The 1,912-nt window shown below is 58.6% G+C and overlaps 1 protein-coding gene across 1 annotated transcript in view; it reads right to left on the reverse strand.

Annotated features, from left to right (window-relative positions):
• The window catches only part of LOC109378489 (HLA class I histocompatibility antigen, B-73 alpha chain-like), a 2,677-nt gene extending 1,966 nt beyond the window's left edge, over positions 1-711 (reverse strand). The window contains exons 1-2 of the mRNA XM_019634856.1: positions 600-711; positions 24-322 (exon numbers count right to left, since the gene is read on the reverse strand). Of these exons, the coding sequence (XP_019490401.1) occupies positions 24-322; positions 600-672 (372 nt within the window). The 5' untranslated portion in view covers positions 673-711. The remainder of the gene's footprint in view (positions 1-23; positions 323-599) is intronic.
• Positions 712-1,912: the final 1,201 nt, after the last annotated feature.

Genomic DNA, 1,912 nt, shown 5'->3' on the forward strand with positions numbered 1-1,912 from the left:
TTGCGCCGGGTGATCTGAGCCGCCGTGTCGGCCGCGGTCCAGGAGGAAAGGTCCTGGTTGTAGTAGCCGCGCAGAGTGTTCAGTCCCACTCGGTAACTCTGTGCCCAGCCCTTGCTGATCTGCGTGTTCCGGTCCAAGTACGCCGGGTCCACTTGCTCTATGTGCTCCATCCACGCGGCCCGCGGCTCCATCCTCGGACTCACCGCGTCGCTGTCGAACCGCACGAACTGCGTGTCGTCCACGTAGCCGACGGAGATGTACCGGGGCTCCCCGCCGCCGGGCCGGGACCAGGAGGTGTGGAAATACCTCATGGAGTGGGAGCCTGTGGACAGGGAGGGGCTGAGACCCGGGCGACCCTCCTCCCGGCACGGGTCCCGGGTCCGAGGGCGACGGACCGGGAGGGGGCGGGGGGCCCGGGAGGCGGAAAAGGGGCGAGACTGAGAGGGGAGGGGGCGGGAGGCCCGAGTGGGCGACGGGAGTGGGCGGGACACGGGGCCGGGGCGGTGGGGAGACATCGCCCCCGGGGTCCTACATCCCCACCGGGCGGTCCCCTCGCTTTTCCCCCCGCGGAGGCCGTTCCCTCCCGACCCCGCACTCACCCGCCCGGGTCCCCGTCAGGCCCAGGGCCCCCGACAGCAGCAGGAGGAGGGTCCCGAGGCCCACGACGCACATCTCGGGGTCTGGGGACGATCTGCGTGCGGGCGGGTTCGTGGGGACTTTATAACCGGAAAGGCGGCGACACTGATTGGCTTCTCTAGAAACCGGACACGCAATGGGAGTGAGAACTGGGGCCGCGTCACGAGTTTCCAGGTAGAAGGACCCGACACAAGTTGAGAGAAGAAGTGAAACCGAGGGGAGGTGGGGACTCCCCAACACTGAGCTCCCCGCCCCAGACCCCGCCCTGGGGGACCTGGGACTGTGCCCCGACACCTCCTCCTGCACCGAGCCTGTGTCACGCTGTCTCCTGAGTCCTGGCCCAGGGGCTGTCTGAGGAAACCAGGCTGGGCTCAGCCCCTTTCCCTCCTCTTCTCTCCCCCGAATCCCTCTCCCTGAAATGGACGCCCTGCCTCCCACCCTTTCCCTCTCCCCCTGGACTCTTCTGGAAGAAGACACACCAGGGAACTTGGTGCCAGAGTGAGCTCGCCCTGGGACTAGAGGAAGGACAGGGCTTTTCTCTTTAATCCTGGAGAGGCTGTGCCTGAAAACATCACGTAGTGATTCTCACAGAGCCCAGTCTCCTTGTTTATTAACTACAGGGGGTGACAATCTTGGAAACCCCTGATCACCAAGAAGCTAATCTGTAAAATCGTGATTTGGGCCTTTGGGTACAGAAATGTGTGTAAACAGCACTGCAGTCAGATTCTCAAAGCTCGTATGTCTTACTTTCTCAGACGGTACACCTGTGACTCCAGATACTTCTCTTGTAAAATGCTCTTCATTCCACAGCCCTGAGTTTGTCTGTTGAGTCCCCGGCATCCTCAATACAAATAAGCACGTGGAAGCAGTTTGTTACTGTCTTTTTCAACCAGGAGCATGTACAACCTCAAAGTTGCAAGTGTTCAATGCAGTTAAAATGTTCTTCGCGTATTTTTATGAATACTTCATGTCTAAGCTGTGTGTATGTTTATTGGGACACATTTTTAAACTGATTAGCAAAAGAAGACAATTGGCTTTTAGATAGCTCCGCAGTACCTAGATAATTTATTAAAAATCTATAAGACAGCATATTTCACCCTGAGAATTCCACTGCTTTAGAATTCTTCACCTCTGCCTCTTTCCCTCCCCCCTGCTTCTCCAGCCCTTCTCAGTCTCTCTCACCCCTCAGGCCCTCTTCTCCCTTTATTCCCCACCACCCTCTCTCTCCTGATTGTGGCACTAGCGCCACACCCTCTCCTGCCGGCCAAGGACTATT

This window comes from Hipposideros armiger, unplaced genomic scaffold (genome assembly GCF_001890085.2).
Source record: "Hipposideros armiger isolate ML-2016 unplaced genomic scaffold, ASM189008v1 scaffold_2060, whole genome shotgun sequence".
In the NCBI taxonomy this organism is placed as follows: Eukaryota; Metazoa; Chordata; class Mammalia; order Chiroptera; family Hipposideridae; genus Hipposideros; species Hipposideros armiger.